Source organism: Poecilia latipinna, unplaced genomic scaffold, assembly GCF_001443285.1.
Source record: "Poecilia latipinna isolate Pla-1442-1.1 unplaced genomic scaffold, P_latipinna-1.0 Scaffold398, whole genome shotgun sequence".
Taxonomy (NCBI): domain Eukaryota; kingdom Metazoa; phylum Chordata; class Actinopteri; order Cyprinodontiformes; family Poeciliidae; genus Poecilia; species Poecilia latipinna.
In genome coordinates, this window is record NW_015113014.1 from 180,301 (window position 1) to 207,767 (window position 27,467).

At 38.6% G+C, this 27,467-nt stretch overlaps 1 protein-coding gene across 1 annotated transcript in view; it reads right to left on the reverse strand.

Moving 5' to 3' along the window:
• The window catches only part of pdlim2 (PDZ and LIM domain 2 (mystique)), a 44,115-nt gene that overhangs the window by 8,214 nt on the left and 8,434 nt on the right, over positions 1 to 27,467 (reverse strand). The window contains exons 2-7 of the mRNA XM_015037212.1: positions 24,840 to 24,973; positions 22,725 to 22,876; positions 19,810 to 19,879; positions 19,243 to 19,394; positions 17,448 to 17,511; positions 3,058 to 3,176 (exon numbers count right to left, since the gene is read on the reverse strand). Of these exons, the coding sequence (XP_014892698.1) occupies positions 3,058 to 3,176; positions 17,448 to 17,511; positions 19,243 to 19,394; positions 19,810 to 19,879; positions 22,725 to 22,876; positions 24,840 to 24,938 (656 nt within the window). The 5' untranslated portion in view covers positions 24,939 to 24,973. The remainder of the gene's footprint in view (positions 1 to 3,057; positions 3,177 to 17,447; positions 17,512 to 19,242; positions 19,395 to 19,809; positions 19,880 to 22,724; positions 22,877 to 24,839; positions 24,974 to 27,467) is intronic.

Here is a 27,467-nt window from a genome sequence, read left to right on the forward strand (position 1 = left end):
TCCCTATTGATAGCAATTCTAACATTGAAGGCCTTATTCTAAATTTTAACAAAGTATGCTGAAATGCTTTAAACACGGTAGCTCCCTTGAAAATGATAAAAACTTCAAATAAGAAACTTCTAGGGCCGTGGCTTAATGAAACCACTCGTGCACTTAGACGTCTAATGTAGATGCGCTGAGAGGAGGTGGAAAAAAAGATACATTTTTCCACCTCATTTTGGTTTCATTTGAAATTTTGAAAGATAGTCTACTTAATTTTCAGACTAATGTCAAATTACCCAAACCCAAATATTTTTTTTATCTTGCAGCTGCAGATAGGCCTCAAGTCCTTGAAAATCTTTGATATCCTTGTTTTAACAAATCTACAAACATGTCCTTCACAGCTAAGATGATAAATGGATAAATACAATTTTGTATTTAGGCTTTCAAATTAATTTGACTGAGACAAAACTGACAAATATTTAAAAAAGTTAATAAAAAAAACCAAGTAGGACTTTTGTACAAAAGCTTTTAAAATAGCAGCTTAGGTTTTCTGAGCTAAACCTTTATTTCTTTTTTGTATGCTCGTTTGTCTGAAATGTATCAGCTTTAGACAGGACTCTGCATCAACATGATGTCAACAGAACACAAAAAAACAAACATGCTTTGGGCCTTTCCTCTGCATCAATGAGCAGAGGTCCAGATTGGAAACAGACCTCTGAAGCACGACCTCCAAGTTTTCCACATGCACAGCTCCACCCAAAGCTACCCATTTCCCCCTTTTCCTCTTACATTATTCTAACATGCAGTTACAAAACAGCTGAAGAAAACAGGAACAGACAACAAACAAGCAGTCACATACACCGATACTAGGTGACTAAAAATGTAGAGATTTAAAAATATCCAAATGCACCGATACTTCCTAAATACTGAGTGGAGTTAAATATTATCAAATCTGTAACAAGCACTTGCATAGACATCTGACACAAAGTTGCAGAGAAGTAATAATCTAGTCAAAGTGCAGACTCAACATGAACATAGAGATCAAACTGCTAAATGTCTGGACCTAATTTCCTGCTGGCAGAAAGCAAACCAATCCAACTTTTATGCTGAATTAAAATCTAAATGACAACTCAATGACTCACCTCAGAAAGAAGAAAAAGTCACAGGAAAAGCACAACTCCGCAAAAAAAACCCCTGTAATTTCTAAGTTTGTGAATCAACTCAGAACATGGAAGAAATAAAAACTAATATTAGCAGAGACTTCTCTCTGAACCAGACGAGACAGAAAAACAAGATTGTGAGTGAAAGGTGTGCCCCGGGCTGAAATTCATTGGCCACGCGGCATGAAGGAGGCGTCACCGCTTCTCTGATTGGCTGCAGAGAAACGGGGAGAGGCTTATTGTGCTGGCTGGGGGCTACAGACAGGGGGCCGATCAGGGGGAGAAGTAATTGCTCTTTTTTGGGGAATATCAAGTTCTTGGACAGGACTTGCAGCTGCAGACATGACCTGTGGGTAGCCTGAGTTAACCAGCAGGGAACCAGGGCCAAAGCCAACCACCCTGCACTGTCAAAACACAGACACCAGCTTCTGCAGCAGAATGTGTGGACAAAAGGATTAGAAAAGAAACTACAAGAATTTTTTTTTTTTTTTTTTACATTAACAAAATACATTCCAAAGTTCAGAAGGCTTCATCTGTACACTGGAAAATGAGTCAAATTACAGCTCCATCAACTCCAAGGGCGTGGCTCCAAAACTCTGCAGAGTGAAACTGTACAGAGCTTCCCAAAGGCTGAACATTTTTATCAGTATTCATTACTGCAGTTCAGTCAGATGTTTGAAACATGGAAGCTGCTAGAGAGCTCCAGGATAATGAGAATAAAGAGTCAGCTGCATAGCTGAACAACAAAATCATTAAATGAAATGATTCTCATTGAAATTGATTCCAGTTTTAAACCATTTTCCACAAGCCTTTCAGAGAAAGATTAGCTGAAAGTAGGAGAAAACGTCTCCAGAAGATATATTTTTAATCAAAGAAAAAAAAAAAGTTAGACACAAAGACATAAATTGCATTTTTTAAAACTATATACATCTGAGAAAACAACAACATAATAATATAGACCGTCTTATTGTAAGTTGCTTTCAGAATTTTGCAGGCATTTTCTTGACCAACACCATGAGAGATGATGAATTATCACCTTCAGCTGGTGTATACTGTCAGCCCCGGGATAAAAATACAGAAGAAAGATCCTACGATTTCAGTTTTGGCCAGCATATCATTTATATTTTCTCACTGACTGACTGGAAATACAAGGAATCAACAATTTCTCTGCTGTTCACACAGAAAGATATTCCTCATACAGCCGGCAAGATAAAGAAATCAAGATTAATTATATATTTTTTTTATTATTTAGGTTCACTCACATGGGTATCTGTACTTGAAAAATGATTTTGTTTTTCATCAAATATCAAGACATTCATTTGTCCTCTTTCATTTACTCTGGTGTAAAATGTATATTTTCAATACATTAAAAAAAAAATAGAGTACATGGTGTTCTTTAGTTTTTTAACCTCTTCTAAAGTTAATATGTAGCTACATTCTTGTTTATGCACATAAACTTGGCAACTAAAGCCAATTCTAATTGATTGCTTGACTTAAGATCTGTTGAAAAATTATTTTTATTTTGCTAACAATTTTCTTCAAGCTGTTCAAATTTGTATTTCTAATTAAAAACAACTTTTCTAATTAAATATTTACTACACTTCAAACATTTCTCCCATTCAAGGCATCTCAAAGAAAGCACATTTAGAATTCGATTTGTTATTTCATTAATATTTCAAAATCCAATGCTTTTTGCAAATTCATTACATAAAACTACATAAAGCCTTGTTGATCTGAAAAATGACAAGGAGTTGGAGTCATTTTCAATTGTAATTATGAATTTTTTTGCTTTCTTGAATTAATAAAATTTCTATGTGAAAGTTCACTGGTTTTTATATGAAATATAACAAGCAGCATTTGGTCACAAAATGGGGAGTAAATAAAAACTAAGTGACGATATGAGGAGTGTTTTTACCTGCGCCTGGGGGACATGGGAACATCGCGGTCAGTGGGGCTGTGAGGTGAGTAGCGTCCTGGTGGGGTTGGTGTCCTGCTGGACCCAGAAGGGTGTCTGAAGTCAGAAGGAAAAAACTCCTAGAATAAAAAAAAATAAAAAAAGGGTACAATGATACAAAAGCAAGTAGCACAGATTAAAGACTTACGCAGACTGTGAAAACATAGAAATCTGTTTTCTCTAGCACCGGTATAAGAGCAAAATGACATCTCTCTTCTTGCAGCTCATCAGCATATCAACTCATTTCTTCTACGATGTCTGACAAATTTGTGATTTGTCAGAAATTAGAATTGGGCGTAGATACTATACTAACAAATACTGAAGAGAGAGGGGCCTATGAGCACATAAGTTGCGTTTCTTGTAAAGTATGAAATGTCCTGCGAAGAACAAACTTTGTTCATTCCAGCTAAAGAAAAATATGTTTTTATCTGTTCTGGCCTTAAGAAGGGGGAGCGGTTCTGTTACGCTCACACAGAAAGCAAAGGTCCTGATTCTATCAGGTTCTACAGCTGAGATGACGTCAGTCATAACCTAAAAACACAGCTACATGATCCAAAAATCAAAGACAATGATAACCCATGTACTGCATACAAAACAATAGAGGTTACACATCATCATATCTGACTGAAACACATATTCATCCAGCAAAAACAATACATCATCTGACTTTGTTTTTGATATCCTGAGCTTCTATTAACAACCAGCATCCATCTCTGCTCTGCTGATGAGTATCAGCAGCCTGCATCAACATTTTAAATCCAGATCACCTTTTATAGCAAGAAACCCGCTTCATTCCGTCATCTAGTTTTAACCACTCCAAATGTTCTGCGTTAATAACAGTGTTGGTTTTATAAATATGTTTTTATGCACTTTAATAGTTTTCAAACGGAGGTCAGAGATGCAGTGCTGCTGCTGGAAGTACTATGAAGGTACGTTTTACATCAGGACCAATCAGGAAAGAATGTTGATTCATTACATGAATTACGTTCTCCTACCAGAAGAGGGCGCCACATACCAAGTGAATACCATCAGCTAATGAACAACGTACCTCAACAGATGCGAATCGATGCGTCAGCTGCTTGCATAAAAAAAAGACACCCAAGCATGAAGTTATTCTTGCATTAAGAGCAATGGATGACTTGTTAAATTATATTAGTATTAGTAGGCTGTGTTAAAATAACAAACTACATGTGTGTACACTTTGAACCCCAGGACAAAGGCTCAGTACATTCATCATTCAGGACACTTTTACTGTCAGGAATTTTACTACTATCAGGCCGTCTCCTTTCTAACCATGTCCACCTGTAAAGCTGACCACCTCCTGAGGCATGAAAGCATTTTTATTCACCCTACCAGACAAGGTTAATCAAATGCAAAATATATCCAAACTTCAGCTTAGGAATTGTTTTAGCAACAGTCCTCATAGTCCCTAAAAACTAATAAAAACTCAGGAAAACATCTTGCACAATAAAGCTCAGCGAGTTTTCCTTCCTGTACAGTCACCAGCTGGCATCAGTGTTGCACGGGCTCCATCCAAGAGAGAAAATGACTCCACCCAACTTTTCAGGCAGTAGGAGACTACAGTCAGAGCCGATGGTGGAACCAGACAGAAACACAGTGGCACGGATGAAATGGATGATTTCTGTGGTTGATGCCAGCACCCGCTTCCAATTCAGCAGGTCTTTGAACAATAGCTCTGTTCTCAATTGAGTCCAATTTCCCTCCTCTTTTTTTCTTTCCAGAGTGGGCAGATTAGTGGTGGATGCCAGGAAGCTTTTACCAGAAACGATCATTGGGACGGCTCCCTTCGAATTTTTTCCCTCCGTATAAACCCAGTAATATGACTCAGGACTGAGGGAATCCATCAGACTACGAAACTACTCATCTGTTTGCTCTCCTGCTGCGAAGCAATCTAAAGTTCATATACCTGATGGACACACATTCTTGAGAGACTTTTTTGAGATAGACCAACTAAAGTCCAACAGTATGTGGATATAAATCCCTGCTAATGCAACCAAGGTGGACCTTGCATAACCATGGATCTTCAAGATCTACAGTCTAAAAATGTAATCTAAACGAGTAAAGAGAAATGCAATAAACGCAACAATAGAAAAGCTGAAGAGCAGAAAAAAAACAGCCACTTTAAAGGCACATATCTGTTCAATTACTTGTCAACACAAACAGTGAAAATTGCTTCCAACTCAGTGTATTTAGGCATCTAGATGTGGTGAATGAAACTTGAAGTTCAGCATAAGCCCAACAATGTGGATAAGGAAGGGGATTTAATGGTTGATGACTCCAGACAGATTGGTCCCAGTACTTCAGAGATCGCTGATCTACTGGGATTTTCCCCTCACAACTATTGCTTAGGTTCACAGAAAACAGACTGCCAAATTTCCAGCGAGCAGCAGTTGTAAGGATGAAAATGCCATGCGTTTATCGGAGGAGAATGGGTAGGCTGGCTTGAGATGGAAAAAAGGCAACAGTGATTTAAATCATCAATCATACCAACCAAAGAACGCAGAAAACCATCTCTGAATGCACAACATGTTGAACCTTGAAGCAGAAGAGATTCAGTGGCAGACGACCACAACAGCTGAACAGGTGGGACACAATTTGCTCACCAACATTTGACAAAAGATTGAGAAAATATTGACTGATCTGATGAATCCCGACTTCAGTTGCAACTGATTTTAGCATAATCGGCATAAAAAACCTGGACCCATCCTCGCCTCATTCACACACTGGGGTAAATTAATTGTACAACTTTTTAGGGGATCTTTTTTTGCATTCTTTGTGTACATTGACACAAATTAACTCTAGTTAAACAGGCAGCAGCCTATCGGAGTACTGATGACTTTTTTTCTTTGCTTTATGGTCACTTTGTTGCCCATTGTCTGATGACTACCCCCCAACAAAATAACACACCATGTCACAAAGGTAAAATCATTTTTTTTTAAAAAGATTGAACATGAAAATGACTTCACATGTTCACCGTGCTCAAGTGGTGTTCAGTTAAGAGATCTACTGAAATGTGAAGCAATGGGAGTTTTACGTCATCAATGTGCAGCAGAAAAATCTGCTACAACTACCTGATATGTCAATTTGGACTGAATTCATTGAATGTTTCCAAAACACTGGTAAAAATGTTTCAAATATTAAGACACATCTGAGATCAAAATGGGTGTTTGGGGGATACAGCTATGGTGGACTCTTGGCTGCAAACGTACTGGTCAGATTTTATTTCTCATTTTCTGTCAGAAAAAACACATTGATTGAATGAAAAATTTCAATTAAAACCTTCCCTGGGTAAGGATAATTTTGGGCAATATGATGGTCAAACCTTCTACATTTGAGCTACATTTTTGTAAGTGAAAATGAAAAAGCTTCAGAATCCATGTCAATATCTGTCCAAAGTCGCTCGTCCAGTAAAGCGTTCAGTAAAAATCAACAAATCACAGAATTTTTTTTTTTTTTTTTTTTTTTTTTTTCTCTCCTACAACCCTGAGTTCCCATTAAGGCCCTGAATGTTCATGACAGGAAAACAATCAAGAATTTTTGGCCATGATTTTTTAAAAGTTTTTTTTCCCTGATGTTTCCCTTTAGTATAACTGTTTTTGGAAAGAAAACTTCATATTTTCCCACTTACTTTGAATAAAAAACTAAAAGTTGCACAACTAAAGCAGGAACCTCATCATCATTAACCATTTTGCAGAATCCAGAATATGAGCCCAGTAACAATGGCATAGCTGACTGTAGGATCCTTCATTACAATTAAAGACAATATTGCTCCATTCAAATGTATTACTCATGGTTGATTTAAAGTTGCAGTGCCTTTGCAATCTCCAACCTTGGCACCGCCTACAATGTCCCTTTCTTTTATCTATCCAGACTTGGGGAGGGGTGCTGGCTAAAGTAGAGAAGCCTGTTTGTTTTGTTGCTTTTTTTTTTTTGTATTGGATAGCAACAAGGCCATAGATGGGAGAGAACGCAGAGGAATATCAGCCAGTTTTCAGTGGTTCCTGTGGCTGCCAAGAGGAGGAAGCTTTGATTAAAGCTGTACAGAACTGTAATCAGAAGTTCATAGTCAACAAACCCAAGATCATTAGGGCAAGTCTCTGGTATGCTGCCCTGGCTTCAAGTTGCACATCCAATAACACATACCACTTTTCACTTTACAACCCACAAACATTTAGAGCAATGAGAGCACATACGTTAGAAAACATAAGTATGCTTTTATAATATGATAAGGTCTTTTACAAACAGCATTATTAATTAGAGGTCACATCAGTCACATCTTTATTTTGACAGTTTTTAATGAGAAAAGAAGATGGTGACTTTGGGGAGAAGTGGAGTCACATTTTCGAGTTCATTCTGAATAAACAGATCTCAAAATGAGACAACCATGAATTTCTTTATATTCATGGTTGTAAAGAACAATTGTTTGGATATTTTTTAATTTCTGTGTGTGGAGTCTGGCCAAAGGGAAAAAAAACTTGAAGCAACTTTTTGCTTTTCAAACTCCAAAATCTTTTCCATAAATTGAGGTTGGTGCTGCAAAGACAGCTGCAGAAAAGATGTTTCCCCTGTCCAATATTTATTTGAATAATCCCTTTATTTAATTTATACTCCACTCATCCATGAAAAAGGAACATGTTTGAATAGGTTCTTTCAGAAAACTATTTCAAGCTGGAATCTTGCAGTCCTCCAAATCAATAAGGATGCCAGTTTACGTGTTGCACAGTACTCAAAAGTTGTATATACAAAATACAAACCCCAAACACAGAGAAAATGATAAACTGTAGTAAAAGGGTGGCTGTCTGAGGCCAATGGGAGACACTGGGGACAGTGCCAGCAGATGAGACTTCAGTCTGGCTCCAAGCAAACCACTTTGCATCATCATTACCACCCTGCAGCTTCAATTACAGGGCATTGGCTGCAGCATAGGAGTGATGCCTAGAGCAGTTCGTATTTTGGGAAGTCTAGCGCTGCTGTGAGAGGGTGCGATAACTGATGATTTTGCATTCACCACAGACATGAGTCCAGCAGTACAGCAGGTTCTGTAGTAAACTGGAGCAGTGCATGCCGTTTCCCATCGGTCTACTTTTGGTAAAAGGTCTTGAGTGAAGATTAAGGCCAAGTAACCTTTACTTCATCCATTGTTACTGAGAGACTGCATGTGAAAACTGAACCCGGCAACGGTTGCCATTTTCAAACCTTATAAGAAAAACAAAGGCTATAAAGGGCAAATCTTCACTTCAAACAACATTAACTTCTGAAATGACTCTTTACAGGAGTCATAAAGTGTAGTCTCTATTGCAAATATAGAACTACTAGCGCAGTGAAATCTTGTGTACATAATAACACCATCAGATCCAGCTACCCAGCATCTGATGGTAATACCACATCAGTAGAATGATCTGGCTGCACCCACCGTCATTTCTGTTGGACTGGAGCTTAATGCTTAATGTATGCAAATCTTTTTTTTGTTTTAAGAAAAGATCGGCCAGAAAATCTACAAAGGGACTCTTTATAACACTAAACAAACCATGACCACTGTTTGTTCGGCACAAGGTGCTAATATTAAAGGGAACCCTGATAAACACAGATAGCAGGAAGAAGATAATACTGCATAACATACAGTCCCAGTAGCTCAGACCAGCAATTACCTTCCACTGAGCTAGATTAGGTAGATGCCAAAGACAGCTCAGATAAAAGCTACTTGAAACAACGAGTCAGCCCAACACACAGGGAAAAATAAACTGCTTAAAAATATTAGATTTTCTCATGAACTACTATTTTATTTCAAAGGTATCCATCATAACCTCAGTGCAGTGTCCAACTATTACAGCAATACATTAAGTTTTCAAAGCACAACAAAGTCTTTTCAATCCTTTAAAGTGTCCCACATATGAATTCTGGGCAAAGGATGACAGTTCACATTTCAATAACAAGGAACAAAGTGTGGCAGATCTTTGGGCTAAAAGGGCTAATGCATCCATCTCACTCCATTCATTCACAACAACCATACACCATCTGCAGATATAAAACACATGGGTAAACTTAGAGGGCATATGAACAGTGGAGGGAAGATAACAGGATGACTTTACACTGTGCATAAGAAGTAATGTAAACTAATACGTGCCATTTCACACCTATCTATAATTTAAATTATACATCCACAATAATCAACCAGAACCCTCTCTGAATACTTAGGTCTGAGGACAAAAATCTTTTAATTTCTCTGTAGACAATGGCAGAGGCACAGACTGGTGAATGGACTTTCACAATTTTCAGCTTCACAATTCTGACTGGTGACTAGCAGGACGTTAAAATATTCTTCCAATCAGTGAACGCACCGCACCAACCGCAGCCAAGCTGTACAGAAAACACTGCTTTAGATACCATTTTTAGTACCAGTGAGGTTCAGGCTTCAAGAAGGCAAGTGAGAACAGGAAATTCAACAGATACCAAGAAGGCTAACTGGAGAACAGCAAAGGCTTAGTAACAGAACAGTTTGAGCCAAATGAACTTGTGTCCACTGACATGAAACAGAGACTTGGAAATCTCATAAAATCATGTTGCTGTGAGACTTAGAGGATTTCTGGGTTCTTCAGGCTGCAGTTTAAATGCAAGACATTTGCCACATTGTCAGAAACCATCATGGCATCATGTTTAGCTACAAAGAGGAGGAAAAAAGGCGAGCGATAGATGCAATAGATAATAAATTATCAGTATGATCAGGTCACACTGATAAGCAAGAAGTATATTTTCAGAAGGATCAGCTCCTGCTGAGCTTTCACCTGCTGGTGTAGTGTGACCAGATGAGATTTCCATATGTACAAAGAGCAACCTAAAACTGATTCCTCCTCACCTCATCCTCCCCATCTCATTGTTTTTGTCCACATTAAGAAAGTGCTTGTCATCACACGCGGTCAGACTTTTAATTGCTGAATGCTGCATAATCTCCAACAACATTGTTGTGCAAATATGTTGTGGCACAATAAGAAAGTTAGGACTGTGAAGAGGAAAGAGCTGAGGACAGCAGCTTAAGGTTTTTCATCGTTGGTGAGTGAATAAAGATGATGACAACATCCTTCTTCTCAAGGCAACACTGAAGCATCGACTCTGCAATTTGCAGATCTGCTTTAAAGACAAAGGTTTGTTTAAATAGATGCAACAGTGAGTCTAATACTTTGAAAATTTTGTTCCTCATTTATGGACCATATATGATTCTTGAAGCTCAGAACAACAAATAAGCTTTGATGTAAGGTAGGTGGTCTGAGTCAGCCTCTACCACACATTACCATTAAAAATCTGAGGGATAAATACAAGAACGTTTATTTACACATTTTTGGTGCCATGGAAAACAATTTCTCCAGACTTCAATGAATTTTCCCCCAAACGGCTTCAGTGGATATGAAGCTCATTACACATCTGTAGCTCATTATGGACAATAAATGGTCACACAAATCTCCTTACTTTTATCAAAGAGAATCAAAACATGTTCACTGTAAAAGAAATAAATAAATAAATCACAATGAAGCAAGTAAACATGGGGGAGGGACCCATGCCTCTTAATACCCTGCAAGAAATAAGAAAATAAATATCTGAAAAATATGCATACATAAGTAAATGTTTACAACGGGTTTGAGTCAAGCATGCAGCCAGCAGTGGGTTATAAATGGAAATCCTTGTGTGGAACTCAGGATAGGGGAAAGGAATGCATAACATGTTTTAAGTAAACAAATATTAAAAAGACATTTCCCATCAGCGACAACAAAATCACAAAAAAAAACAACTTAATCCCATCTTTAAAACATATACATTTTAGATTTGCACAGTACCAATAAACAAATTAAACCATACACTAAACAACATGCGCAATTAAAACTGCTGCAGATCAGTGATCAGTACGACTCTGTACTTCTTATCATGACTTCATAAACATGGGCAGCCTGAAACCACAAACCTTCTCCCAGTCTCTAAATGAAACATGTGTATCTTAGCCAGATGTATACATCCTACAGTTTTATCTGAAGCTAAAGACACACTAAAAGCTTTTCTGTCATAATTTATGCATGATTCCAAGCAAGCCAAGTCTGAACTAACTGGAAAGAGATGGCAAGGCCAGTTGGCATAAAAATCTGTTAGAAGAAAGAAAAAAACTGTAAAATGTACTTTCAAAGTTTCAGTTAAACAGGTTTGTATATTTTAAATGAAATCTGGAGACTGCAGACCTATACACTGAGCTGATTACAGATCTGACCGCATCCTCATCTGATAAGACTAGGTGAGACACAGGAAATGTTTTCAGAAAATATACGCGCTAGCTTCTTAGAAAGACTCTAAACATGACCAATATTTATTTACTTTTAGGTCATTTGGAAAAGTCAAAGAGGAAAAGTAAAGAAGTGATGGTAGACCATCAGTCATGTTAGTTTACTTCCTTCTCATTTTCTTGCTCTTAAAACTCAAACAAATTGCCTCATTATAGCCATCAACTGGTATGTTAAATCATATTCTTCATGACAGTTTGTGTATTATTACACAACTGGTTTGACCAATCAGATCTGGTGTCCCACATCAGGCATAGGTGTTGAGTATGATGAATAATTTCTAAGTTTTTTAATCAAAAATCTGCAGAAAGCAGTCTGTTTACATTTAAGTCTCATAAAATCTCTAAGTATGTAAAAGGTGTGTAGTGTTCACCAATGTATTTATCAGCATCAAAATCTACCAAGTTATTCTGCTGAAGCTCAAATGCTTCACTAACTTTAATTAAACACAACTACGTGTAAGTTTTAAATCCAAATCCGTGAATTTGTATGAAAAATTTCACGTATGACTAAACTAAGATACGCATCAAATTTTGTCCAGTTTAAAGTGCAAGTGTCTTCCAACTATAACAACAATTTATGACCAACAAATAAAAACCATTGTTCTAAAATATAGATGTTCTCTACTATAAAACTACAGGACATAAAGTCTGTTTCTGTTGGAATGAATACATTGAGGATTCCTTATTAATGCTGTTGCCTCGAGAACGACTTCTGGAATGATGAATCGCCCCTCAACCACCTTTGTAAACGGCTCCGACTCACAAAAAGAGCCCTCTCCTTCCTACCAACGGCTCCCAATAAAACGCAAAAGGCCAGCTATTCCTCATGTGCACACCCGGAGGGCTGGAAAGCTCAGGGAACCAAACAGGGACCCAGTTTGCTCTTCCACTCCAGGGGAAAGGAAAACAGACAGGCTCATCAGTCAGTGGGGATGAGGAGAGGCATGCTGCCCATGGAGTGGCCACAATGGACCCAGGCTTAACGGCTTGCAGTCCACGTGAAAAGGCCTCTCACTGGCCAGTCACAGAGCTCACTGTGCAGAGGAGAAGAAAACATCCATCCACCAAAACCACAGCCAGTAGCATTCCCTGGACACTGGCTTGGCTTACCCGCACAACAACATGCCAAACCAAACAGGAAGAGCAGGCATAGCAGACCTGAAATAGTAGATCATTCAAAGCCATCATCGTCAAACAAAACATGTGCATTTGTGTACTTTGTGACAAACGAGAAACTCCAATAAAGTGAATTTATCTCAGGTTTTCTCAACAGCAAACATTTTTTTTTTACCACTGATCAACTTTTTTCTCTGTCTGAATCTTTTCAAAGATTTGTTTCAAAGCAAAGACCACACAGCTTTGCACCACCATAACCTTGAAAATGGACCAACACAAAGCCTTAAGCTGCTGTGCCTGCTAAAGTTCTCTGGACATGTACGCGACGCGATTCATGGAAAGGCTGACCCGTCCGTCTTTGGACAAAGTGCTTAGTGGTGACACATTTCAATGCCAAGAGAAATAAGTTGAATTTAGCAGAGAGGAAATGTTTGGTCTGCAATTATCTAAAAGCGTGTCACCCTGACATATTTGGCCGTGCTGCGCTTGAAGGAATATTTATACAGCAACTGTTGTGTCACAGCATCAGGCGAGCCACAAAGGCAAGCCTTCCTAACCTCAAAATGGATCCTTAAAAACACAGACCGGGAGCTCAGACATAATGACCGAGTTATGGTTCATGTCTCATGAGAAGTCGTTTTGTTTTGGCCCTGTTCGGTGCAATCAAGATCTCATTGTGGCCACTTCTTGATGATATAAACAAATGCTCTGAATCATGACAGTCGCCAGCTGCCTCAGATACGATCTCAGTTTACAGGAATCTAGGAATTATTTACCTTTTGACTCAGTGATGAGCAGGCAGATATTAAAGTCTGCAAAAAAACAACAAGTCAAGCACATCCTGGCATGACAAGACAAAACACCATGCATGTCAAAAACCATCAATATTGGACTGAAATTGAAACTTTATTTTCCCCACATAGACACTTTTAATATTATGCAACACATCCAAATCTATGAGGTTAGATTTTGTATTAAAGATGCAGAGTTTGGTTAATTCAGGGCACTTTAGCAGGACTGATACTTCCAATACTGAAGAACATACTGTGCCTTGCAGAGGTATTTATACCCTTTGAACGTCCATATTTTGATTACAGTCTTCATTGTATATTGGAGGATTGTGTGTGACAGACAAATGCAAACTACTGTATTGAAAACCAATTGTACTTCTCCTCAAATTCACTTTTTTTAATCTAAAATTGTGGTGTGCATTGTAATCAGCCCGTCTGAGTCAATATGTATACAACATTTTTCTGCAGTTAGAACTGCAAGGCTTTTGATGTAGTCTGAACAAGCCTGACACATCTAGATGCTGTGCTGCAAAGTTAAATGAGCAAAAAATGCTTTTTTGTGAGCCAACAGAAAGTCAAAAGTAGCATGGCTATATTTTTGTGGTTGAACATTGGTTAAAAAAAAAAGAGGAAAAGTTGGAACATGAATATATTCGCAAAGCACTAGATGCATTAAAAAGTCGAGACCCAGGTCTTAAAATGCAGTGCTAGTTTCAGGCAAGAAATCTTATGCCTTTCAGGTTCTTATGCACATGTTCTGTGTAATGCTACAGGCACAGTAAAATCCAAATTAGGAACATTTCACATTAAGGACAGCTTGGGAATGTCAGGAGGCTCCCTGGTGTCCATTCTGCTCCACCTCAACCCCCTCCATTCGCCTCCCCTTTCTCTGCTCAGCGCACAACAACAAGCCTTGTGACACCAGGGAAAAGCAGCACCAGGCTTCCACAGCAATCACAGCCACTATTGTCAAAGGGCTTTTTCTCAAGCTATCCAACACCATGGAAAACAGGGGATCTTGTTGCGCATCCTACTCTCTCCGCTCGGGAAGCCAAGTGAAGGGTGGAAAAACCTTTTAGCGGCTTTTTCAGCGAGCTTGATCACCTGATACAGCAGGGCTCTGCACCTTTCACGCAGGACAGAAGGCCTTGTCATGGACTCTCCACATCGCCACACTCACTGGGCTGCAGTGTTTCTGCCAGCCTGAGCAGCATAATGCACAATGAAGCCATGGTAGGAATCTTCCCAGCCATTTGCCCCAAACGAGCCGTATGAAAGAAATCTACTCGTATGGAGCTGGAGCAGGAGGTTCACCGTCACCGAATAAAGTTGGTGACAAAAATATACTTTAGGACAAAGGACCATAATGATTCTGCTGCAAGAAAAGCTAAAGACACAAAAACCGATTAAAGAGAAACTCTGTTAATATCAAAAATATGCTAGCCTGTTTCAAAAGCAGTTTTCCTCCCAAAAATCTCGCTGATGAATCCTTCCACCAAAACATAGCTCTTAATGTGCCCTTAAGATGGCGGGCTCCCAGTTCTCTCCTCCAGGATTTGCAGAAAGCCACATCAAGCTCAACTCCACTGTGGGTTTTTGAATGTGGTTTTAAATGCCAAAAAGCCCTACTCTAATATTTCAGTGGGTTACTTAAGGCTTTAGTTAGAGAAGGCACCATTTCAAGCCTGATGGTAAGTCAAGCCACAATTTGCACAATTGTGCTTAAAAAGAAGATGTAGCAAACCAGCTGCTGGCAAATACTTTTTCAGCAACTAAACAAACCAATGTGCCCTGGCCTAAAGTCAGAATGCTGCATGGAAAATTCCTACAGTTCCCAAAATGCACCACAATGTTTTTGTTAGATCATTCCTAGTCAAACGGAGACAGTCCACTGAATTCAACAAATCGCTTCTCAAAAAGACGAGTTGTGCTTTTAAGTCGCTGAACTTTCAAATGTAAAGTCTCAACTTAAAAAAAAAATTGAGTATCAGAATATTTAATTAAAAAATTTAAAATAACCACTTTGATTTCAAAAAAACTTTCATAAGATATAAACAGGGAAACGAGTTTATCAAAACAACTTGAATCAATCGTTGCAACATTTATAAAACAAATTTTAGCTCAGACTTTGACAAAGGGCTCTGTTGTTTAAATTATACTGACCTCAAATCACCCAGCTGAGGTAAATGGTTGGCTTTTGAATCACGAGAGATAAGGAAAGATTGTGTTTAAATAGTGTGAACTCATTTTGACTACAGGGTTTGAGTATAAAAGTGGTAAAAGCTGGTCTATAGCAGCTCATAATTCCCCAAGAACTATTGCTTTCATTGAGAAACATTGCAGTTACTATCAGATAACTGGAAAACACAACACAGGAAACACAACACAGGGGATTAATAATACTCAACACTGCTTTCCTTCATGTAAAAAGCCCCTCCAAAACTAAACTATCCTTATAAATTGAGCAGAAAACAACATTACCTGAAGGTACCAGGTGCATAAAGTGATATTCAACACCATTAGGAACTATTCATGATATATATAATATATAACAAACTATAATGAGTACCAGACTTTTCAAATTCTGCATCATTTTCCTTCCACTTTGATGGCCAGCACTGTCGAGTGCTTTGCACAAAAGGCATCTGGAAAGAATGCCTGGTAATAGTTTACTCTAGCGCAGAACAATGGTCTCGTATCTTGTTGCAAACGATGTTTTCTGCACTCCTGGCAGGTCTCACATGAGCAGGGAGCCAGTTTTAACACATGCAAAAGTTCAGACAGAAATCCTTAATTTCTGTTATTACCAGACAAATTCTCAAGAAAACAAAAAACACCTCAATATCCTCAAGATCCACTCGCACCCGCTGGACCCAAGTTCCAGCACAGTCTCGTAGAATCATTGTAGGCATGGATTCAACAAGCAAGTAATCCATGCTCTCTTCATGGTCTCATGAACTGGACCTTCTCAGCCAGCTGTCTTCTAAAAAGAACGCTTGATTGTTTTTAAGTTCAAACCTCTGAGTATTTATCTAACTTTATGCCTTATCTCAAGTTATAAAAAAAATGTCAGGAATTTTTTGAGCCACCACAAAAGGTCCTGAATGTTTTTTTGTCCCCCCTCTGTTGTCATTTCACATGTTTTGTCATCTACTGGGACCAAATGTATGAGATCAAGTATGTAAGCATAGCTGAAATAGCTTGTGATGAACTTTCCCACAACATTTTTCTCTTTAATTCAATGAAGTCTTTCCAGAGTGCCCTGGTCTCCCCCTCTTTTTGTTGGAAGGATAAATAGACACAGCATAGATTACGAGGACTCTTAGAACCCCAAGTCTGTATTTCACTTCTCGTTTGCCATGCTTGGAGAACAATGTGTCTCCTTTCAGACAGTCAAAGGTTAAAGCATTGTTCTGACACAATGCCATATTTTTTTTGTAGAAATGATCTCTGAATGGCTCCAAACTGCTGTAAAGCATAAAGCCAAATATTTTTAAAGGCTGACCTTTGAAGCCTATACACTCCCTGCTATAAAAATGTCAAAGCTCCCTGTTCCCTGCCTTTCCTGTCGCATGTGGCCGTCCACAAACCCTTTTTAGGGCACCTTCTGTGGCATCGGGGACCAACAACCCAATAGGAAAGTCAAAGAATTCAATCTTTTTATTCTTGCAAACTGGGACGTTGCAGTTAAAATAAATATGGAAAGGAAGGCGAAAAAAAAAACAAACATGTTTCTCAGTGAACACGAGTCCAAAACTCCAACTACATATGCGCGACAGATTTATTTTCAAGGAGTCAGTATAGGCTGCATGTACCCAGGCAATAATTCTGGTGCTTATATTCAATATAGAAAGAGTGAAAAAACAGAGATTCAACCAAAAACCGCAGCAAACTGGAAACAGTTAAGACATAAAAAAAAATATTTATATACACTTTATTCCTCCTAATTCTAATTAAACACATTTTACAGTACGAGAACATCTACACTGTTACAGAATAGACAAAAAATAGCAACCGAGATGGTGGACAAGTCATACACATAAAAATCTGCTCTGATGGGAATATTTACAATAAAATCCAATAAGAGTTTGGCTGAAACCAACCTGAGAGTGTGGCCTGGACAGACGGTTGTTTTTATCCTCTGGTGACCATGAGCGCAGCTGCACACTGTAAAATAAGGACAAAAATAAGTCAATGATGCATAATTCCTAAGTCAGCCAGCATACAGAGTCTTTACGAACTTTCTTTACAAACCCCCATTAAACTTTTTCCTCATTTCGCCACATTGGTACTATATACTTCAGCGTAACACAGCCAACATACAGTAGAGTAAGTGGAGAGAACAATACTGTATCTCCTTCAGCAGAGACAAGGAAGCTGGTCAGAATTCATGGTAAAAATATATGCCAAGGCCACAAAAGACTTTGAAACTGGGTAACTTTCCTGGACACTGAGTTACAGCGGAACAGTTTATATCAAAGCAAATTAATGTCTTTGAATGTTCTAGTCAAAGTCCATATCTCAATTTTGCAGAATATTTTGCAAAACTGATATTTGCAAATCCAAAGAAAAAGAAATGGAAAAATAAAAATCAGCCTCAAGATGCACCATCTTTCTTACAGCTTTAACTGATGCAGGCTGAAGAAAAATGCATGTCAGATTTTTTGTGCAAGATCTTGAAAACCCTTCTAATTTCACTTCGTTTTGACAAAATGAGAAATCTTTTCCTATTTAAGAGGTTAAATAGGAACAGTGAACAAGGTGTTTTCTTGTATTTTTTTGTTTGTCTTGCAGTAGCTTCTGGGAATTTAAGAACATATTATGCCCCAGAAAATGCCCTAACCATCATGCCTTTGTCTGATTTCACATCCTTACAAAGCAAGAACAATTTGAATCTACCGATGATCTACAGTAGTTCAGCAGCAGTTTCTTACTTATTATTTTAAAACTGATGACAAAACACTGCTGGACTGAAACATTTATGAGTCCAGACAAAAGCAACAAACTGCTTCCAATAAAAATTGTCCAGGAGAGCGAGCAACTGCACCACACACAGAAACTATGGTGAACATTCCCCATTCTGCCTTTTGTTGAACTCAGTGCAAAAGAAGGAATGTGATATCCTGTGCATATCTTTTGTTACAACAGTACAACCCCATTGCCCCACCTTCTGTGTGTCACTCACATACCTATTGACTCGCCTGTTGTGGAGTCAAGAGAGCACTTGGTGGTGTCTTTTGTCCAAATACAGCTCCGTTTCTGCTCTAAATACCTGGGCTTCTGAAAGACGCTCAACTATGTTCGCGGTCTTTTTAGGACACGTTGAAGTTCTTTTTATATCCGTTTGTTCACTTATTGCACACTCTTTTCTGAGCAACATTAGCCAGAGTGTGGAGTTTCTGAAATGTTATATGCCGCTTTATTTGTAGCAATAAAAGGATTCCTAAACTAGTCGTTTGTCCCCACATTCTTGGTTTCCTCCACTGTATTACAAGCATGGCAGTCCTCCAAAGTTTACTCTCCCTGCCAGGCTAGATACACCAGTAACAGTGATGGCAACATAGGTTTATAGTTGACGCACCGAAGATGGTGCTCGGCTGAGGGGTGCGCATCGCTTGCACCGTTCGTCTCTTGGGTTCGCATATTCAGCTCAGAACAAAAAACCTGGTCATTTTACTCTTCAAAATGTTGTTACTCGGCACGGACCGCACACACCACATTTCACTCAAACTGGTCCATTTAGAAGAGGTTCTTGCAGAGCAGATTTGCCAAAACCAGCATTAATATGATCCCTCCATGAAGGTGCTCACTAGAATGATGCGTTGTGTGTGCATTTATATCTCACACATGCTTGCTCAATACGTGTTCTGTCACACAGTATTGCGTAACAGTAGCTACCTCTTGTTGATGGTTGGTGTCAGTCTTTCCCCTCTTCTGTCAGGGCTGACAGGAGAATATGATGAATAGGGTCCCGGGGACTGTGACGTAGGACTGGAGATTTTATACTCACTGTAGTTCTGGTTCTCGTCTCGACTCACTATGACTGCCTCCTGCGCAAAGAGAGAGGAAAGGGGGAAAAAATGTCATGATTTCCTGTCTCTTTAATGTAACCTGATTGGACCCACGCCACACAAAAACATGCAACCATAACAGGTTAAGAAAACTGCAAAAATTGGATTGGAATGTCACTGATAAAAAAAAAGGACGGCGACTAAATCCCTTTTGTGTGTTGTGTTTTCCTCTTGAGGACAGTAAAGCACAACATGCAATAAATGGGTGTGAAATGTAAGCATGAGTAAAAGTGAAGCAAAAACAGCTGTAGTTATAATAAGGCATATATTAACATGTATTTGATAGCTTTTTCCATGGCATTAAAAGCATGGTACACTTGAGGGTTCATAAACTGTACCTGATGTTCACCAGACCGAATAAAACACAAAAGTCCCTCAGAGCTTCAGCACTGACCTGGAAGCGTCCAGTGAGCTGTTCAGGGGTGCTGATGCCGTTGGTCTGTGGAGAGCTGGGAGTCTTGGGTCTTAAAAAAAAGAAAACCACAGAATTCAGATGGATTTTAAAGTCAATACCTTACAACCCAGAGTTGCATTTCACAGCTGTGCACCTGGGTTAAGGTCTGATCCAATTACAGCTGGATTAAAAGGAATGTAAGGCAGACAGAAACTTAAGGCAAGACAAATATTCTGAGTATGTAAATCTGGTCTAACTGGAATTACGAAGACGCTGATGTATTCCTGATTATGCTGAAAAGGAGAAAGCAACCGTTTTCAAAAGAACACAAAGTATTTGTGAAATATTTATTTTGCATATATTCTAATCCAATGTGCATCATTATTTTTTGGACTTCACTACTATTCTAAACATGAGCATTACAGGCCCTGAAACTAACATGAAAATGACAGTCAGCTGCAGGGGCGTAAATAGTCAGCTTCTTGCTTGATCCAGTGTGGAGAGGCGCACAGCAAGGCCGGGGATGCTTGTGGTAAATTGCCATGAAGGAATCCTTCTAGTGGCCTTATGTCCACACATTGCATTCAGAGGAATTTGACTGCTAATGCACCATCTGTTTGCCATTTCTCACTGATGACCTGCTGTAGGTAAGAAAAACTAGATTTGAAGACTTCCACAGCTGCAAATACCCCCAACTACATCAGCAGTTACTGGAATCAAGGTAAATTCGAGAATTAAAAAAAGAAAAAAAGAAAGAGTGATTAGGCATTAATTAAATCCATATGAGGGATCCAAGGCAAAAACCACTGCTAATCAAAAAGAACAAGGACACACTTGCAGGAAAAAAAAACCACCTTGAAGAAAATATTCAGAGGACTGTTGACATAAAAGTGGAACGTTTTGGAAGGTGTGCGCCTCGTTAAATCTGTCTTAAACTAACAGCATTTGAGAAATAAACAGCCTACCAATAAAAAATGGTGGCAGCTGTGTGATGAGCTTTGGCTGGGCTGCATACTCAAGCATACTTACCTGTTGTTCTCTTAAAAAACAACAACAAAAAAAGAGATCAAAGTCTAAAACCTTCATCATGCTTGATATAAAACAAATCTACAAAGAAGAGTAGGCCACAATTCCCCCCAAAAATAGTTTAAAGTTTTTTCAGTGAGTTGGCAGAGAAGGTGCTGAAGTGACCAGTGTTTTCTCATGTCGATCATAAAGTAACCCATCTCCAAATGTGTTTGTGGGTATTTCTGGTCAGCAGGCTACTACGCTTTATTTTAGCTCACAAGAAAGACAAATTCAAATGTTTGGAAAAACTTCTGGTTTGTGAAACTTCATGGTGTTTGAACATGACAAACATAATCATTTGTCACGCACCATCATTATAGATGGTAAGATACGAGAGTCACGACGGTAAGCAGTTCTGCCTGAGCCGGCAGCCTGACTGCTTAACCCACTGACATCAGGGGTGATGAAGTCTTGGTAGTAAAGTGTTATTCTTAATAAACCCGTGTGAGAACTGTTGCATCATATATCAAACTACAACCTCCGCAAACTACCACCTACTCAACCTCACATCAAATCATTTAGTAGTCTAGACTTACAAGAACCACTTTTAACTTGTCTGTCAATACTCCTCCCAAATGTCTGAGTTTCTGTACTCTTTCAAAAAAATATTAAATTTAATCAGCAAAGTTGTGTGATAGAGTACAACTTAGGTTGTACAATTAAGATGAAAAGACCTCAGTCAGCATGATGTTATAAAATATTGCAAAAACTGAGAAGCCAGGTTAAAAAAAGAAAAGCTACAAAGATTTAAGAGATGAGAAGAAGGCTACATAGATTTGCTAAGTTGGATGTTACTTTCCTTTAGATGTCCTAAATAAGCGTCAGAACAAAAACAGATAAAACCTGATTATATCATTCTTCTGTAGGAAGCTGGAATGATTAGTTTGTGAAGTAGTTCACAAACTACATCTCTTTTGAAACCAGACACCAAGCAGCTGCTGTGCCATGAAATAAAGAAAACGGAGCCCAAGAAATCAAAATGTAATTGGTGCAAATAAATCTTAACCATCCATCCATCCATTTTCTTTACACCTTTGTCCCTTAGTGGAGTTGGGAGGGGTGCTGGTGCTCATCTCCAGCTAACATTCCGGGCGAGAGGCGGGGTTCAAATAAATCTTAAATTCACACCATAGTGTCTGAATATAATTCAAGAGGTCGACTGGTTTGAGCAACCACACTAAAGAAGGCTGTGAGGTGAGTTTTAGGTGCTGAAAACCCACTGAGAGTTTGTGTGATCAACAGGGCGGAGGTTGCACAGTGGCATTGTACTGGGCAGCCAAGGAGTAATGGTGTTTTTGGCTTGACTGTAGACATGAGGTCAGGAGGGAAAAATTCACTCACATGGACGTAGGACATCCGAGAAGGAAATCTGTGGAAACGTGTGCAAGTGTGTCTCAGTGGGTGTTTGCATGCCATAAGAGAACAAGACAAACAGATCAACCCAGACCACAGCAGAATTTAGGGAGGATCTCTAATCAAAATGCCAGCCGACGGAAGCATGGGCTCATAGGAAAAGTTTTCAGTAGCATTCAAACAGGGTTTCTGCAAATCTTACAACAAGCCTGTTAGGAGGGAGCGGGGAGAGGAACAGAGTGGCTCTCATACATCCTGGCATTTCCCCTGATTACAATCACTTGTTTTGTTTGTACAGTGCTTGCTTGATGGAGGTGAACACAGCGCAAAGATTGTGGCTTTGGAACAAACAAACCATTTGGGATATAGAAGATATTTGTGATGCCCAAGCATGTCCAAAGCACTACATTTGTTTTGTTTATATATCCAACATATAAATATCTGCAAAACTAAGTCCACAGTTACTGAAAAAGGAGATCAGCATTTTTTTGTACCTCTCCACCAAAAGCTGAAGATGGGTCTTTGAGTTCTTGATTTTGTTCTGGGCCTCCACATTCAGCATGTCCGTTGTGTTTTCACCGTTGATTTCCAGGATGATATCACCAGCATGCAGGTCTGCTTTCTCTGCCTTGCTGCCTCCATTGACCTGTTAGAAAAATAAGGTCCAGTTACTGCCCTACGTCCTAAACATAACCTCCAAGGAAATCCACACAATGAGTGATAAATAGGAAAAATGTGCAGAGGAAATGAAGTGCTCGTTAAATTCTTTACACAGAGAAACATGCGCATAGGACTGGCTGCACTGTGCTGATTAACAGTGGAAGTATTTGTGGCACTCTTGTGAAGAAATCCTTATTGTGACACTTCTTCATTACTTGACAGGCTCTGACCTCTGCTACAAGCGTCACCACACGTCAAACTCGGTACTCCACCACCACCGCAAAGGGATTTTCAGATTAACGAGCCAAAACATCGCACAGTTACTCCCCTTTTACAGTGCCTGGGAGGGGTCTTCAAACCATTTTTTTAACCTTTTGCCATTTTGTTTAGCTACTAACAGGGCTGCATCATGCATCACAGATTCATCATTCTAGCAATATCCCTGAATGCAATAGAATAGAATAGAAATATCCTTTATTGCCCCACAGTGATAGAAATTCAATATGCACATTGCTACTGCATGTTATGCAGTAAAGCCCCAATTGCAAATGCAAACAAAAATAATGATGCACAGGATTTAATAAGCAATCCACCTTGGAGTTATGAACAATTTAGCTTTGTTTAATTGTTTATGTAAGATCCAAATAAATACATTGACGTTTCTGGTTCCGATATGGGGTAGCAATACTTTTGAAAGGCACTGTAAAATCAGCAAACATGCATAGGACAAAAAAATATGGTAATAATGTTGTATCTTTAGACATGAGGATGATATTTGTCTGTGTTTTACTGACAAGTTAAAAAGCAGGCAAAAGAGTAAAGAAAAGTTTAAACATGAGTAAAAAGCCAATCAGGAAAATTGGAGCAATGAAAATGTGTCCAAACAGAAGGCCATTCGGCATCCAGTTCGCCATTCAGCTGAGAGAAGTATGAGGCCAGAGGTGCAATGTCAGTAGGCCCACTTGGAGGCAAATAGGAGTTGCTGTGGTGACCTACGACAGTGCATGTCTTCTCTGATCAGAGCAAGCCTGATTTCACAAAAACAAAGATCAGCTAGAGCTTCTTTTACAAAGTTTAGACTCCAAGACAAACAGAGGTAAGCCATCTTTCAGGTCAACAGAATAAAGAAGTCAGGCATGTCAACACTGAGCCGTTACCAAAAGCTAAAACTTCTCCAACCATATCGCTACGTAACCAATCCTGTTAAAAAGCCCAAGTATTTCCCATGACAGTTTTTCAAAACAATTTCTGACAACCCCGTTATTTACAAGCGCAGGCATTTTCTTTTGGCATTTGCCATTAAGTATAGGGCCAAATAATAAATGTGCCTTAAACTTCAGGCCACTGAGGCATAATTTATCCTCAATGATATCAGGAACTACTGAAGAAAGGGTGTTGCTGCAAAAGGGGGAAAAAGAAACTGCTGTGAAGGACCAGGATGTGCAGCGAGCAGGTCAGGGTGCCTCAGTTATGCAGAAGTCAGACTGAGCAAGGTTTTCCAGATTGTGTTTATTTCACTCCACATGATTACTGCTTCTGCTTTTCATGTTGCACCTTTTGTATGAACTGGAGTGTAATCTTGAGTAAAAGACATGAAAATGGTTCATTTAAGGTGCAATGAATGGACCCGTTGATACACAAGGGGTGAGCGGAATCTGATCCCCAAACATTGCCCTGTTCAGACCAGGCATCCTTCACCTCCCACCTCAGCTTCCACTGCTACTGTAATCAGTGGCTTCCTTCCAATAGAGTCCACATCCACTTTATTCTAACACATCCAGTAGTAAAGGAAATGGGCATGACACAGCAACAGACATAAACAAAGACAAGAAGAGAGATGAAATGAGGAAGTTTGCCTTCTATGACATACCATTACAACGTGTATTTTGTGAGAAAACAGAGGATACAGCCTTCTACCTAAGATAAGTTTGAGTAAAATGAATAAGTACCTTTGATACGGTAATGTCCTTGTTGAAGTCCCTTCCTCCACATATTCTGAAGCCCCATGGAGACGGGCCGATCAAGTTCAGTGTCAGTGCCATTGCCATTGAATGATCGGATGAACACAGGCTCAAGTCCAACCCTGAAAAAAACACAAGGAAACTGTAAACATGACATTAGGTGCAAGTGATGTGCCAAACCGCAGCTTATGTACAGATCCACGCTTTCATCAGCTGCACATTTCTTTCAGCCAGACTTAGTACTGGATAAAATTGTGAAGACAGTCAACATTTCAGTGAGCTTCCTTTCATCTTCACGTTGACTGGCTTAAGTCCCCTTGACATGGATTGTGCAACCACATCAAATAGGAATGGGAAGAATCTCAAACCAAAGACATATGACTGAAATTGCTCAAGAGCCTGCAGAGCCAAAGACTCATTAAATCCAACTGCTTCTTCTAGACGACCAAAATAAATAAACAAAATCCTCCAGACAGAGTGAACAAGAAGCGAAACATTTTATCAGGGCTGACTGCACCCATTTACACATAATGTGTGTTTATCCAATATACAGCAGTGTATAAGGATCTGGCATGTTTGACATATGGTAGCGCTTTAAGACATGAAACACTCGCATTACAGAAACAAAAGTAATTTGTTTAACAATTTCAATGGTCAGGGTTTGCATGATCATTTACAGATTCTGTAATATATTTGTCCGTGTTTCTAAACCTGTTGCTTATAGTAATGTTAGAAATTGCAGCGTTTAAAGGGAATACAATATACTTTAAGTCACAAAACCTAAAAATGCAGCATTCATTTCCCTTAGTATTCAAGTCTGCGTAATTTATCCTCCAAAGTTCTTTGACGAAGCTTGAAATAAAATACAATTTGGTTAAATTTAAACCACATAGGTTTTTGTATTCGCATCGTGTCTAAATTTTTCATGTGGCTAAATCAACTTTCTAACAATTAGCCACAGAGGCTAATTATTTTTGAGGCTGAATGAAGATTTTCTCAAGTTAGTATTTGGTAAACGAAGGTGAAACCAAAAGTGTGCCAAGTACCAACTTCAGCCCAACATATTACAGGTACACAAACCTACAGCTTAATTATTCCCCTCTGTTTCAATTTATCCATATTGCACAAATTATTTTTAAAAACATTACCTTAAGTTTTGTTTAAGGCTCAGCACTGTTGTGCTTTGTGAAGTGTCTAGAGATTTGGTTATGCATAAACTGATTCAATTCATAAAGCAGAAGTAGCACTAAATAAAAACAGATGAAAAAAAAGGTTTTTCAGATGCAGAGCTTTAAATGCTGAAAACCAATTTGAAAACAAAAAAATGCATGTTGAAATGCTGATTGGTGAACTGGACGGCATCATTTTTGGCAAGCATGCTCCCTGTGAGCATCAGAAATCTTTTAACAAATTATACAGAACAAAATAATGTTTGCAAAATGTTAAGCTTGTTTGTTTCATGAAAATTATTTTTTCCCCCATTTATTCTCATTTTCTCTGATCTGACGAAGCAAGACAACATTATAAAGATGATGTCAGCAAGGTACAAAAGGGTAATTAGATAAGAAAGTACTGTATTGATATCCTTTACAGGAAGTCTAAGCATTTAATGGCTAAGGGGTAAAGGACACATTCCTCACAAGCTGTCAGTTTATGCAAATCAAGCCTTGTTGACACACATTTATATAAAATTTAGGATTTTTTTGTCCCAAATTAGCTCAAACTGCTGCTGATCGACTTCACTACAACCTGTAATTAGACCATCAACTTACCCTGTTAATTACTGTGCATGAAGTTTGCCTGTTATTCAACTGCCTACACAAACACATAGAAATACTATGTGATGATGGGATAAGTACTGCAGATACATACACACATTTGAACTATAAACATGCAGAGCTGTTGTGACTGTGATGGACAAAAAAAGTAAATGTGTAGGTGTAGATGATCCTGTAAGTTTTTTTTTTATTTTATACACTCTACTGAATGCAAAAAAATTAAATAAATCACCCATCTATTTTTTTTTTATTCAAATAAATAGACAACCTAAAAGGAAACAATTACTTCTATTACATTACAGCAGGAACCTCTTCGATTTGAACCCAGTAATAATGGAAGAAATCATTAAAACTTTAGATGAATTTATAAATAAATGAGTCACATGCTTAAATAAACTGTAAACTTAAGATTTCAATATAATTAAAGTTTTATAACTGCAGAATAGTGAAAATGAACTGGGAAATGTGACGTCCCCCCAATGCTATTAGCATCCAGAGTCAATATGGAGACTAAAACTGATACAGGTCAATTTATAGCAGAAAGGAAAGTCGATAAAACTACAAAATAAAATCAGAAAATCTGCAATATGTCATCTAAATCATTATGATGATCTGTATTATTGAGATTTTGGGGCATTTACATAAAAGACTCACTGCAGTACAAAGACTGAGAACAGCTTTGAGGTAGATTCAATCAGAACAAACAGCTGCAAATAATAAGTAAACCAAGACTTGCACAATTTGCTTAACTCAAAGATTCAATAGCAATGCACAGGTGAGAGTATACCCCTGCTGCACCAATATGCAATAAAGATTTGGGCTATGAAAGAACAAAGTG